This window comes from Microtus ochrogaster, chromosome 4 (genome assembly GCF_000317375.1).
Source record: "Microtus ochrogaster isolate Prairie Vole_2 chromosome 4, MicOch1.0, whole genome shotgun sequence".
In the NCBI taxonomy this organism is placed as follows: Eukaryota; Metazoa; Chordata; class Mammalia; order Rodentia; family Cricetidae; genus Microtus; species Microtus ochrogaster.
This window is the reverse complement of record NC_022011.1, coordinates 82,123,898-82,136,847: the sequence shown is the minus strand read 5'-3', so window position 1 is coordinate 82,136,847 and position 12,950 is coordinate 82,123,898. Positions and strand designations below refer to the sequence as shown.

At 43.9% G+C, this 12,950-nt stretch overlaps 1 protein-coding gene across 1 annotated transcript in view; it reads right to left on the bottom strand.

Annotated features, from left to right (window-relative positions):
- Window positions 1-229: 229 nt before the first annotated feature.
- The window catches only part of Map3k20 (mitogen-activated protein kinase kinase kinase 20), a 154,381-nt gene continuing 141,660 nt past the window's right edge, over window positions 230-12,950 (bottom strand). The window contains exons 17-20 of the mRNA XM_005346571.2: window positions 9,492-9,608; window positions 7,063-7,137; window positions 5,819-5,969; window positions 230-1,589 (exon numbers count right to left, since the gene is read on the bottom strand). Coding sequence (XP_005346628.1) covers window positions 889-1,589; window positions 5,819-5,969; window positions 7,063-7,137; window positions 9,492-9,608 — 1,044 coding nt within the window. The 3' untranslated portion in view covers window positions 230-888. The remainder of the gene's footprint in view (window positions 1,590-5,818; window positions 5,970-7,062; window positions 7,138-9,491; window positions 9,609-12,950) is intronic.

Sequence of the window (12,950 nt, the reverse complement as noted above, 5' to 3'; positions counted from 1 at the left end):
TTTTTTTTTTTTTTAAGGTTTTTAGAGTTCTGACATCCCAAGGATGCTGTACGGACTGTTTCCCCCCTCCTTGCTCCTTCTTTGGTGAAGGTGGGAACTAACACCCAACCAGAGTCCTGGGAGCTCAGGAAAGGAAGCAGTCACAAATCTCCAGGCCACTCAGACCTTTTGTCTGATGAGCCTCAATAAATACCATACAGTCAACATTAACTTTAACCATCTTTTTTATTACCTAAAAATGACAAGCCAAATCACTTCAGTTCTGACCACGACAGAAACACGAATATCTCACTAAAATAAATACTAACAGGGTTGAGATGAGTGACTCACTTGCCTTGGGCACAAAATTTAGGGAGGCATTTAAAAAATATCCCTCAACAATAAAGATAAATGATATATTTTTTTATCGCAGTAGTTAAATCAACGCAAAAAACTCACGATGAACAAAATGTCCACATTTTAAATAAAGGATCAGCCACAGTGCCTTGCGGAGTATTCTTGGGACCATAGATGAAAGGGAAAATAAGACATGTCCTGTTTTCATCTAGAAATTTGATATTTCCGTGGCCCACACTAGCTAGCTTTATCCTAGTCAAGTTGGCTAGGGAGAACCTGTCCAGCATGGAATTAATGGCACAGCCCTTCCTGTTTCAATATTAATTCAGGGTACGAAACATAGACAGTTATGGTCAGGTCTAATCGCCACCACTAGAAAACCAACGGGTATAATTGTGGCCCTGCTTTGGTTGTCCTTTCAATTAAAAGGTGTTTCCTAGCCCCGAAACTAGTCTTTTTTGGTTTCTGAAATCTGAAGATGTCTTGTTACCAAAAGTCTATTGCACAAACCACCGCAAAACCCGCTTGGAAAAGCCCATCTGATTCAAATCATCAAAAGTTCCTCCGCCCGCGGTAGTTGCCCCGGGTTCTCTCCTTGCCACTCTTGGCCGGAAGTTGCCTGTGTGTCTTCTTCCGGTTCTCCACTTTAGTCCATCCCCCTTCGCTCACCCTGCTCTCCTCTTCGCCTCCTCTGGAGGCAGCCTCGGGGTGCAGAGGCATCCCGGGGATGGTCCTGGGCTCACGACGGTCATTCGGGTTCCTCTTGAAGTCAGGGGACTGATGAGTGTTCAGTGCTGGCTGGGGCACCCTGTAGTACTTTCCAGAATACCTTTCTCGTGAAGGTGCGGAATGCTGACTTTTGCCCCCGTACCTTCCCCTGGGGGAAGAGTTGAGGGATGCACTCCCGCGGCCGTATTTGTTTCTGCTGCGGTCTGAGTAGCGGCCCCTCTCAGAGGAGCTGTCGGTGTTGAGGCTGGAGAAGCCGCTGTCCCTGGAGTTGAGGTGCAGGGAGGAGAAGTTTTTGGTGAGCCCGTACTGCGTCGGGGAGGAGCTCCTGGAAGGGTTGATGGGTGTGATCTGCTGGTACTTGACGGGCGTCTGGGTGCGCCTCACCGCGGCGGCATAGGAATCTTGGTTGGCAAAGTATGAGAAGAAAGGGGACCCCAGGATGGGGTTGCTCTGGGAACGCTGTAGAGAAGTGTGGGATGCAATCTGCCGCAAGCGCAGGGTGTCTAACCACTGGCAGTCCGCACCTGCAGGGGAAATGGAAATGAGCATCTTCCATGCCACAAAACTGAATGCCTAATTCATAAGCCTGGCTCAGGAAATCAATCTCCGGGCTGCTTGGGGGGCGTGCCAAGCATTGCCATGCATGGAAGTTTCAGGCTAGGTATATAGACCTTTCTCTTTACTGCCACGAACCCTTGGGCAGACCGGTAAATTGTCATTAAGAATACATAATGTGGTTTTCTATTTCTGCTGCCGTGATTCTAACTGTATTAGGAACCTCATCTCCAAGGAATGATACAGTATCGCAGCACCGTCTTCCTAAACTGCCACTTCTCTACGAGTTTAGCTTCCAAGAGGCCTGAGTTTGAGCTCCTGTCTGCAGCCATGTGTGCCAAGGGAAGCTAGGCCTCTTCTGCCCACCACAGATATATAGTTGGCAGCAAAGGACATATTGTCGTTCCGTGCAAAGCAGAATTGGTGTGGGGTAGTTGCCTGGATTCCAGGAAGGCATTTCTACTAAATAGGAGAGGAGGTCAGGACTGACACCTGGTGCCTTCAGGGCATCACTGTGTTTCCAGGGCAGCAGACTCAGCAGCGAGGCTGTAGGCAACGCCAGTACAGCGAGGATGACGACAGGAAAGGAAGAGGCCGTCCTTTAAGACTCCATAGTCAAACTTGCTTGTCGTATTGCATTCAGAGCCTAGCACCTTTGGACTTTTAGCAATGGAAGGCAATGCATTTTATTCATTTAAATCAGTGTTTGAGGGACTTCAGAGGGTTCCTTAAAATGCAGACTGCTGGTTCTAGACCTAGAACATCTGCTTCGGTACATCTGGAGATGGGTGGGAGGGTGAGCATCTCTGACAGGTTCACAGAGGACATTGCAGGACCAAACTGTGAGACCCCCTGAGATAAGCCAGGTGAAGCTGGGTTTTCTGTTACTGGCAGGCAAAATAGGGTGTGACTGATCTAGCAGGAGATCTGGAGTCTTCCCATCCCATTGGAAAAGTGAGTCAAAGGAGTGTGGAGGGAGACAGAAGGGAGAGACACAGGCTGAAAATTGAAGGAAGCCAGATGCAGCTTTTCAGAGGGAATGAGTCTGGAGCAAGTTCAGCCGGAAGTAGAAGGTGCTGACTTTTCCAGTACACTCTTCCAGAAGAATAATTTACTGTTTCTTAAAGATCCTGCTTAGAAGATGCAAAGTACATCTATTTGGGGTCTGGGCAGAGTCCTGTTTGGGGAAAGGAACGCTATTGTCACAATGGGGATGTCCTCACAACCAACCCCCAACCCCAGCCTTGTGCCCTGCTATCTGCCACCATCACGTCCTGGTGGTACAGTTCATTGGCTGTGGGCGCATGCATGGAGGAAGTACTTCCGCCAGTGTTACCACAGGGATCTGGAACTGAGAGTGATTAAAACAAATGTTTATTTGGTGACATGGTAGGATTTGAGTCATGTAAAACTTAGAAGTCATTGGAAGCCCTTTTGTGTAATACGAATTTGGAAATGGGAAGAAGAGCCTCACAGAAGAGGAAATACAGGAGAACAGGATTCATGGGGGTGGTTAAAAGGGTGAAACAGGATGGTAGTTATAAAACCCTATAGAAGTAAAACGTGCCCTACAAACATTAGTGTTAGAAGGCCTTTCCTCTTGGTCTCACTCTGAGAACACACTCTGTAGCCTGTGATGACCTTGACCTTGCACTGACTGGTCTGCCTGCTTTACTACAGGGGTAAGCTGCCACGCCAGCTAAATGAAGTATGGAAAGGATCATAGCAGACATACCAGGTAACATACACAGACTTAAACATAAAGGGGTTTAGAAGTAGTTGCATGAGAGGAGCATAGAGCCAGACCTACTATGTAGAATAATCTCAGCAAAATAACAAACCCTGAAAAGCCTGACTGTGTGCTGTGCTTGTAGCTAAAGGTACTGACAAAATGCCAAGCCTAACCTGGTGGTAAATGTTAGTATTCTGGCGCCCCTTGGAAACCTGGCAGTCATCCCTCTGCTTGGCAAGCAGTTCTGGCTGGACACAGGCGCAAGGGTCCCTTTAAGAGACAAACTCCACCCACTCTTAACTTCTCTTCCCAGGAGGCAAGCTAGTCTAGGTCTTTCTACCACTTTCTTCTCTCTTTCTTCCCTCTCTCCCCCTCTCTGCCTCTCTGTCTCTCTCTGTCTCTGTGTTTCTCCCCTCCCCTCCCCTACCCTCTCCTCAACAAACTCCACACTCAAGCTCTCTCTGCATGGACTATTCTGTCACCAGCTGCTGTCCCCACCTGCAGTGGGTCCTGCCAGGGTCCCACTTGTGCACCCCTATCTTTTTTGGTGTTGTTTTTCCAAACAGGGTTTCTCTGTCGCTTTGTTGCCTGCCCTGGAACTAGCTCTTGTAGACCAGGCTGGCCTCGAACTCACAGAGATCCTCCTGCCTCTGCCTTCCGAGTGCTGGGATTAAAGGTGTGCACCACCATAGCCCGGCTTGCGCCCTTATCTTAACAGTAACACTGTACCCTGATGGTTATTTGCAAAACAGTATAACCAAACCAACTCTGTTGACAAAGGTGGTCAGACCTGGCATGATGTTAAACAGTTTGCTGATGGCTTTTGTCTACCCTGGCTGGTGGCTATTTAAGGATATTTGTCCTGCGTGGCAAGTCAGGCCTTACAGTGGTCAACATAAGGGCCAGGCTGTCAGAATTCAGTGACACTTGCCACTGGGGACAATAGGTTAGAGTCCTGTCTTTGTCTCTATGCCTGACAAAGAGCCCTCTGGTATGCTGTCGCAAAAGTACTCTTCTCTTGGAGAGGAAGAAGTGCTGACTAGTAAGGCTGCATTTCTGCTATGCTTTGTGGGGTGTCTCGTGGGTAAGAAGGAACTGCATATGACTTTGTATCTGAGCACCTTCAACATACTTGTGAGCTTGTCTTGGTCCTGCAGTTATTAGAGTTCCGAGCCTACAAGTAGGGAGTAAGAACCTTTGCTTGAGTTCACCAAATAATGATCAATTTCCTCACCAGTCAGCTGACCTTCAATGCTTTTCTCAATTTTTAAAATTACTATCACCATTATTTATCATGTACATTAAATTTTTTCTCTTTACTTTAAATTTCTCAGCAAAGAGAAATTTTCTCTTAAATTTTAAAAAAACATGTATTTATTGTGTATGTGTGTGTGTGTGGGGGGAAACAACACATGCCATGAAGTCTCTAGAGACTAGAGAACCACATATAAGAAAGAGTCATTCAGGCTTGTGGGCCTTTGTATGCTGAGCTGTCTTGCTGAACCTGTCATCTCCGTTCCTACGTTACTCTTGTTTTGTTCATCCTTCTCTTCCCCTCCCCAGTTCCCTTCCTCCATCATTGCTGTGTTTTGTTACTGGTGTTCGAGACTCATGAAGTACTTGTGGCTAGAGATGTATCTGGGTTGGTAGTGTGTTTGCCAAGCGTACGGAAAGCCCTGACTCCATCCCCGGCACCCATCAAACTGCGTGTGGTGGCCCACGCCTGTAATTCTAGCACTTTCGAGGCAGAGCCTGATGAATCAGAAGTTCAAGGTCATTCTCAGCTCTATGAAAACCATTCCAGGCCAGCCAGGGTCACACAAGACTCTGCCAGAATGAAAAAGCAAAGACAAGAAATACTGGTCACAGCGGTGGCTTTGTAGGAATGTTAGCTACAAGACTTTTAGGAACTAAACAAGCAGATGTTTTTGCCATTGCAATGTAGCGAAACTACTTTCCATCATTCGAGTTATCCAGATATTAAATCTGGGCAATGTGCTCACATTTACATTTATGTCTACAAATACAACTCTATAATCTATTTATAAAAACAATATTAATGGGTGAATATGATTAAAGTGCACTGTACATACGTATGACGTTCTCAAAACTTAAGACACACTTTGAAAAAGCAATATTAGAAAACTGAGAGGGAAGTACTGTCAGACAGCTGAGCCACACGCTGCCTGGCTCTCACCTCCGTGGTGGGCAGGGCATAGCCAACCTTCTGGACTCAGTCAGGCACATGTGGCCTGGCTCTCACCTCCATGGTGGGCAGGGCATAGCCAACCTTCTGGACTCAGTCAGGCACACGTGGCCTGGCTCTCACCTCTGTGGTGGGCAGGGCATAGCCAACCTTCTGGACTCAGGCAGGCACACGTGGCTTGGCTCTCACCTCTGTGGTGGGCATGGCATAGCCAACCTTCTGGACTCAGGCGCACGTGCTGTGCTCCGACACTAACTTACTTGAGTCAGATCTGCTGCCAGGGTTGCCGTCCGAGTTGGAGAATAACGTCTGGATGGCAAGCTGGACCGCTTTCACTTCATCCTGAGGCTTCGTTCTACTCCACTGAATGCAGTGAACATGCTTGGTGAGTTTCGGAGATCTGACGTCACTCTGTTAAATCAGAGTTGAAATATATTTTCAGAGAGATATTTTATAATGTTAAATATGATTTAACAAATATAATTTAATTTTATTATTAAATATAAAATAAATAAAATTTTAAATGGTAAAAAGACATGAAACTTTAAATCTCTCTTAAACAAAAGTGTAAGGTATTGCTAACTGTTTTGTATTGTACAGAAGATCTTGATTTTTACAACACAATCGGGTTCCCTTTAAGGCTTAAAATGACTCTACTGACTTCCTACCATGCTCATAGTGAGTTCTTACTGGGTGCCCAGATCTGACCTTGCCCACCCGTCTGGCTTCATCCTTGTTCTCTGTGTCCTAGGGACTTGCACTTGGCGTCCGTATGGCTCTTCTCTGACCACGCAACCAACCATGTTCACCTCTCACTCTCTGACAGGGTTTATTTGTGGCTGGGTTATTTTCTACCCCTGTCGACAGGTAGTGCCAAATGTGTACATTTTAATAGTATGGTTTTTTTTAAAGGTTTATTTATTTATGTATGAGTGCTCTATCTGCACGTACAACTTTATGCCAGAAGAGGGCATCAGATCCCACTACAGATGGCTGTGAGCCACCATGTGGATGCTGGAAATTGAACACAGGACCTCTGGAAGACCAGCTTTTAACCATCTCTTCAGCCCCCATGTTTTCTTTTCTTAATGTAACTTTTTTTTCTTTTCATATAAAATTCATGGACTCCATTAATTTGGTGATAACAATAAACTCCCCAGAGTTGGGATGTGTGCTGGTCTTTTGAACAGTCACTGATCTTCTCTCCTGAACTCTTATTTCCAAGTGAGTTCTACTCACTTTTAACATTATTAGATGGGATATACAAAGTGTTCAATCGATATCTAATAAAAGTATAGGAAAAGCATTACCCCCAATTCTATTGTGTTGTCTTTCCTTCCTAATACTTCATTAGAGAAATCTCATTCATCTTTGCATATGCATGCCGGTATGTAATTTGCCTCCCAGTAATCCCACATACTAACCTGTAAGCACCCTGAGAGACCAGACAGATCCCGGCTCACTAACAGAGGGTGGAACTCTGCCTCTGTCTTCAGGAGCTTACCTCATACGTGACCGTGCACTCCACAGTCTGATCCTCCACTATCCCTAGAATCCACTTCTCCATTACAAACGGTGGCTGAAACACACAGAAGTTAGGATAGCATAGTGTCAGAAGACAGCTGGTGCTGCAGAAGTTAGGATAGCATAGTGTCAGAAGACAGCCCGTGCTGCCGTGTTTCATAGAGGTCAGCTGTGCCACACACAATTTTCAAGCAGGGACAGAATACTAGATTATCATAAAATCATGCTGGCTTACAACATTCTTGTATTTTGGGCTTTACTATTTTTATACATTTGCAACCAATATCTTTGAGTGACTGAATGAATTAGTGCTTGTCCTACTGATGGGTAGGTGGTAAGTCCTGATTTCCCAGTTTTCTGTGTTTTTCTTTTTTTGGTGGGGGAGATAGGGTCTGGCTGTATAGTCTTGGCTCAGAGTTAGTTGATGATCCTCCTGCCTCAGCCTCCCAAGTATTGGGATCATAGTTGTACCACCATGTAGGTCCTCAAGCCTCTCTGGGGTGATAAAACATGACTCTTCCTTTTAGTAGGTTGTTAATTCATGCTGCTGTTTGAAACGGTAGCCTAAAGCTTTGTCAACAGTGAGATAAAGCCATGACAACATGAGAGGTCCCAGAAGTGTCTTCCAGAGGGTAGGCCGTAGCTTGCATAGTGTCTTTGACAATCAGTTTTCTATCTGCCAGGCTATTATGCCAGAGGCTTGTACCAATGAAGACAGCGTGGTGTTATTTTACCATCAGATTAAGACAAAAGACTAATGAGGCCTATATTTTGGATCTTATGCTAATTCTGATGAAAATTATTTTTTTCATTTTTTTCTCTTTCTCTTATCCTTCCAGGTTGGGGCTATAAGACAATGGCTGTATATAAGTTGGGTATAGATTATAAAACAGATTTAACTAGGCTGGTTTTATATAAATTAAGACTGTTATTGCTTCTATTGTTTTTATAAGGTTCTGTAAATTTCGAATGACTTTTCCAGTTCTGTTTTTCCTGTAAGCCCCATTGATGTGTGTTGTTTTGTGCTGGCGCATAATGGCAGAAACAGCCAGTTCTACAATTGCATTTTTTTTATATTTATTTATTATGTATACAATATTCTGTCTGTGTGTATTCCTGCAGGCCAGAAGAGGGCACCAGACCTCATTTCAGATGATTGTGAGCCACCATGTGGTTGCTGGGAATTGAACTCAGGACTTTTGGAAGAGCAGGCAATGCTATTAACCACTGAGCCATCTCTCCAGCCCCAATTGCATTGTTTTTGCACTGAGCAACTTCTTTCTTATGGCTACATCTTCTTAAGGACATAGAAGTAAGGGGACAACAGTGGCAACTAGAGAGGACAGAACTGGGACCCAGGGGAGAGCATCTATCCTTTCTAGACATCAAAATACATTATATCCCTACAACATAAGGAAACATTAAGCCAAATCATAGCCTTATGTTAAGGTAAGCAATACTATGGAAGTTATGTAGAGGGATCTAACAATGAATTCCATACTAGCCTCCTATGAATCTACTCAAGTTACAAGGACTCGGTCATTTAACCATCTTAAGTCTGTGCCATGGCTTTGTAGACTCATTTTGTTTCCTACTTATGTCTGTACTCTGGTTCTTTGCAAAAAGCTTTATTTTTCCACTGAAATTCAGTGCACAGTTAGGTTAGTCATGGGCCAGTGCTGATGGTTACTTGAGGTCAGGATGACCGTCCTACTGACACTCTACCTACCACGCAAATCTTATGCTTTTTGTTTTCTAGTGTGGCTGGGAAAAAAACTGAATTCTTTCCATTCTGAGGAGTAACTTAAGCATTTCTACTGGATTTTCTTCGGGGTTCCAGTGACTCTGGACTAGTAACAAGCCCTCCAACCACTCTAGGAACTTCCGGTGTGAACTCGGAGAAGCTGAAAGGCAGCAACATGTGTCCCCCAAACAACCTTATCTCAGTCCTAGAAACCGAATAGAGTCGCCAGGGGATACGGCTCAGGGGTGGAGCCATTGTCCAGCCTGCCTATCACCAGCAGCGAAGGGGAAACAAATGAGGTCTCCATCATCACAAGTTTTTTTTTTTTCAAAGTTTAACTCAATCCAGTTTGAAGTAAATATTTTCATTGATAGCATTCTCTTTAATAAATGGTAAAGTATGAAGAAATGTAGGATTTAAAAAAAAACTTAAATGATACTTTTTTTGTTTGCAGTGCTTTTCAGTTCACACAGCATAAGTGGAATTTTAACACAAAAAAATTATTCTCTCAATCTGCTAAATAAAATGTGTCTTTCAAGAGCCAGCCCGAAGCTGAGCTGATGTGAGCATCCAGGAACACAAAAGCCCACTGCTGGGGCATTTTAATGTCTTTGTTTGATATCTGCGAATTCAAAAAAGCTTTTAAGCTGTAAATAGAACCTTACCTTTGTCATCTTTAAAATCTCGGCATCAGGGAGGCTTGTGTTGAAAGTCACGTCTTTTATGTAAGTTATTGCGATTTCGTCCCCATCCATCTCCATATACATTTTCCATTTACAGTCCTGGAATTAAGAGCAAAATTACAGAATCGAGAGAGTGAAACAATTTTATTTTCATTTTAGTGTTTTATAACACACAAAGTATTCTGAATGAAGTAGTGTGGGAGCGTTTCATTTTTCCTCTTTCAAAAGAAGACATGAAATTAGACCCTTTTGTACATCTAATAACCCCAGTTAGAGCAGCTTTGAGACAACATTTGTCAGTTGAGGGGTTTTGTTAGAGGAGTCACAAACTCAGAATTCTAAAGGGGCCAGGCAGAATACAAGTTTGAGTAAACCTGGGCAGTTACGTTATGGAGCCTTAAGATGGAACCTCTCACAGCAGATCTATATAGTGTACATATTAAATATCACAAGGATATTTTAATTTTATCATTCATATAAAAATCTTATTCCTCCTTTTCCTTTTTTTTTTTTTTTTTTTTACTGTGTTGTCCTCTTGATCTGCCTTCCTCCATTTTCCAGAGCTGATAATGGTGTAGGCTGAAGACACAGCTCACCGTCCTCTCGGTGAGGACAGGAACACTGCAGATGGGATGACTTATGATAGCTGACAGCTGAGCAATCCTGGAAGTCTGGGCAGTCGCCCCAAAGGCATAGTCACTGCCCAGCCTCTATGATTGTTCCCATGAAGGAATATGAGTCCAGTTTTGCTAGGGCCTTCAATGTTTCATGAAAGCTAGAAATTTGGATTCTTGTGTGCAGCTACTTCATTTTTAATGATGGTATATCAAAATTAGAACATTACTATGATATAGTTCTGTATATCATTGGTCAGTTCAAACCACAGGGAGTTACTATCACACACCAGTGGAGCGCCTAAGGCTGATACCATCAAATGTTGGTTAGGGTTTGAAGCTACTGGAACTCCCATGCTCTGCTGCAAACATATAAACAGTATAATCACTTCAGAAAACCTTTTGGCAGTTTATTACAGAAGTAAACACACACACACATGACTAAGAAATTTTATTTGTAGAGGTCTTTAACACATGGAAATGGAAAAGGGTTTGTCTGGCTACTTTCTTAGAAGCTTTATTTTAGTAGCTGGTACAGTGATTAATGTTAATTAAAAAGGGAATAGAATTACTGCATATCCCTAGAATGGACAATACGGAAATTGCTGGTACACTCAGTAACACACATGCATCTGAGAACACAGTGAGTGAAGGGAGAAAGAACCTGAGGGTGAGGGCATTTGCCCTCAACAACGCTCCTCTGGGACGGTGAGTATGAGAGAACTTTCTGGAAGTGGTAGGGCTCTTTTGACAGAGCTTAGGGTAACATAAGGGTATGTGCACACTCGTCAAAACCAGTATACATAAGCTCTATACATTTCTTATTGAATCCTAGTGAGTTCTTTTGGAATGTACTATGAAGTCAGTATTGCTCAGACAGCTGGAGAGATAGATAAGTGATAAACGAAGTAAGCAGAATAAAATGTTAATAGTTAGGTCAATGCAAAAAAACACTAGCATATAAAGAATTTAGCAATAAAACATTACATGTGTATGTAATTCAGATTCTACCTCTGGACTATAAATTGACAATCTCTCTTGCATTTTTTTCCCAAGTCAGGGGTTCTCTGTAATTTTGGAGCCTGTTCTGGAACTAGCTCTTGTAGACCAGGCTGGCCTCGAATTCACAGAGATCCGCCTGCCTCTGCCTCCTGAGTGCTGGGATTAAAGGTGTGTGCCACCACCACTTTGCAGTTTCTAGCATTTTTTGCGGAGCCAAGGGTTGCTGGCTGCTTAGACCATGTTATTTTATTTGGTATTCATAATAAGCCTTAATAAGAATCCATAATAACTCATAAATATCCAAGTCAGGTTTCTTTCCCCTTTTAAATCAGTGAGGAAAATGAGGCCCAGACAGATGAAGGAGTTTTTCCTGGTAGAGATGGATGGGACTCCATCTGGGAAAGGTGGCTGAGGGGACACCAGTGGGGAAGGCAGTAGAGGGGGACCGAGCTCACTGCTGGTTCTGCTCAAGAAAAGGATTCATGGATCCCAGGCTGGCCTCAAACCTAGTACTGGCAGCACCACAAGGCTGGCTTAGTAAATAGAAGGACTATGTTATTAGCTTCTTCCATAAATGGAACATGTACAACTAATTTGGTCCTCCCCTGCGCCAACATGTCTCAATGCAGCCTTGTTAATAAGACCCAGATGTCTGCAAGTACAGTGGCTATTAAATGTGATTGACAGCCAGAGAGTCTCATTTTTGGTCAAGGTAAGGCGCACAGAAAGACGAGCTAATTTGACTGCGATCACAGAGGTAGCTAATGGCGAGCTGAGTTTGGACTTGAATTGGCGTAGTCTCTTTTGGTGCTGTGAAGAGCAGGTCTCCTGTGTTCATTTTCCATCACTCTGATAAATATATGATATAATCAATGTATAAAAAGGTTTGTTTTGTCTCACAGAATTGGAGGGTTTTCATTCATAATCATTTGGCCATTGCCTTGGGGCCCATAGTAGGGGCGGTGCCTCATAGTGGGAGCTATGTCCTGACCAGGAAGTACAAGAGAGGTTGAGAGTGCGCCTCCTGTGACTTAAGCCCCCACTAGGACAGCTCATTAAAGGTTCCACCACCTCCCAATAGCTCTAAGCCGAGGACCAATCCCTTCAGACACGGTTTCCTTCCAGATTTAAGCTACAGTGTTTGCTCTCTGAGTCCTGAACTTTTCCCTGTTAACCAGTTAGTGCAGGGCAAACATCGGTATGAGGATGTTCCGTCCTACAAAGAGAGAGTTGGGGCAAAACTGCAGACAGCCCAGGTTCTCCTGGTTAATCCATCGTCAGGACCCTATCTCCACGAGGTCATAGCCAGTTTCACATCCATCACTGCAGCAGGTATTGTTGGAAGTGCATATAGTACTACTGGAACCACTGAGCTCCATGCCCAGCTGGCAGTGAACCATCCAAACCAGAAACAACTGGTTTGTCTTGTTGCAGATGCACAGACAAGGCAGGCCACAATTGCCCTGGATCTTAATTTCTTTTTTTTTAAGGGTTATAAATTTAAGCATTTTCATGTAGCATTTTAAATTGTTTTTATTGAGCTATATATTTTTCCACTCCCCTTCCTTCCTCTCCCCTCCTCTCCTACCCTCTCCCATGTTCCCTGTTCTCCCAGTTTACTCAGGAGATCTTGTCTTTTTCTACTTTGCATGTAGATTAGATCCATGTATGTATCTCTTAGGGTTCTCTTCGTTGTCTCTGGATTTTAACTTCAAACCTAGATTCCTACCCAGGATGACTGCACATGACAGGAAAGATCATCCTGGTGTGCCTTTCTAGAGAGAATCACCCTGGCCCACAGGGAGATAAGAGCCCAGCTTAGCAG